At 63.2% G+C, this 701-nt stretch overlaps 1 protein-coding gene across 1 annotated transcript in view; it reads right to left on the bottom strand.

Moving 5' to 3' along the window:
* Positions 1-6: 6 nt before the first annotated feature.
* Positions 7-701, bottom strand: part of Clip2 (CAP-Gly domain containing linker protein 2) — a 31,615-nt gene continuing 30,920 nt past the window's right edge. Inside the window, 2 exon segments of the mRNA XM_033765277.1 lie at positions 7-190; positions 541-701. The exon segment at positions 541-701 is cut by the window's right edge and continues 76 nt beyond it. Of these exon segments, the coding sequence (XP_033621168.1) occupies positions 179-190; positions 541-701 (173 nt within the window). The 3' untranslated portion in view covers positions 7-178.

The raw sequence follows: 701 nt of genomic DNA, 5'->3' as shown, positions 1-701 counted from the left end.
TCCCCGAGGAAGGCTGTGCTGGGGGGGGCCTCCGCGCCGGCAGGGATTGTCCACGGAGTTCAGTTCATTACTGGAGCCCAGTCTTCCAGTGACGGTCCCGGCCCCTGCCTGGATGGGGCGCTGCTGCACAGCCCGGCGGGGCCCTGGTGTGAATGGCAGCTCCACTGCGTCCCCGGGGTCAGTGCTTGTCCTGGGAGAGTAAGGGTCGCATCAGCCTTGAGGGACGGGTAGGCAGAGGGGTGTCGGGCAGGGGAGCAGGCGCAGGCTGGGGGATGGGATGGCACATGCAAAGGCACAGGGGCAGGGAAAGCTGGGTCTGTCAGGAGTCCCACTTCTGTCTTGGTCATCTCTGGGCGGAAGGGCTACTGGTGGTATTTTCTTTGTATACAATTTCAGATTGTCTCTAGAAGTTTCCCCACGCAGGTATGGTTTTAAAATGTGCAAGGGAAACAAGGTTGGGAGGGCTCCTCAGACAGCGCGTCTCTGCCCTGGTGCATTCTAGCGACGTCTCGGGCTTCTCCTGGGGCCCAGCGTCCTCACCTCTTGCTTGTGGGCTTTGTCCTGCTGATGGATGCCGTTGGCGGAGGCGGAGCTGCCCGCGGTCTGCAAGGCGCAGGGGAAGAAGGCTGAGGCAGGTACGAGGCCGCAGCCCCGCGGGCGACCACTAGATGGTGAGGACGCACAGCCCCGCAGGGCTCCGT

The sequence above is a fragment of the Fukomys damarensis genome, unplaced genomic scaffold, assembly GCF_012274545.1.
Source record: "Fukomys damarensis isolate Sample0158 unplaced genomic scaffold, DMR_v1.0_HiC HiC_scaffold_17, whole genome shotgun sequence".
Lineage (NCBI taxonomy): Eukaryota > Metazoa > Chordata > Mammalia > Rodentia > Bathyergidae > Fukomys > Fukomys damarensis.
This window is presented reverse-complemented; position numbering and strand designations above follow the sequence as displayed.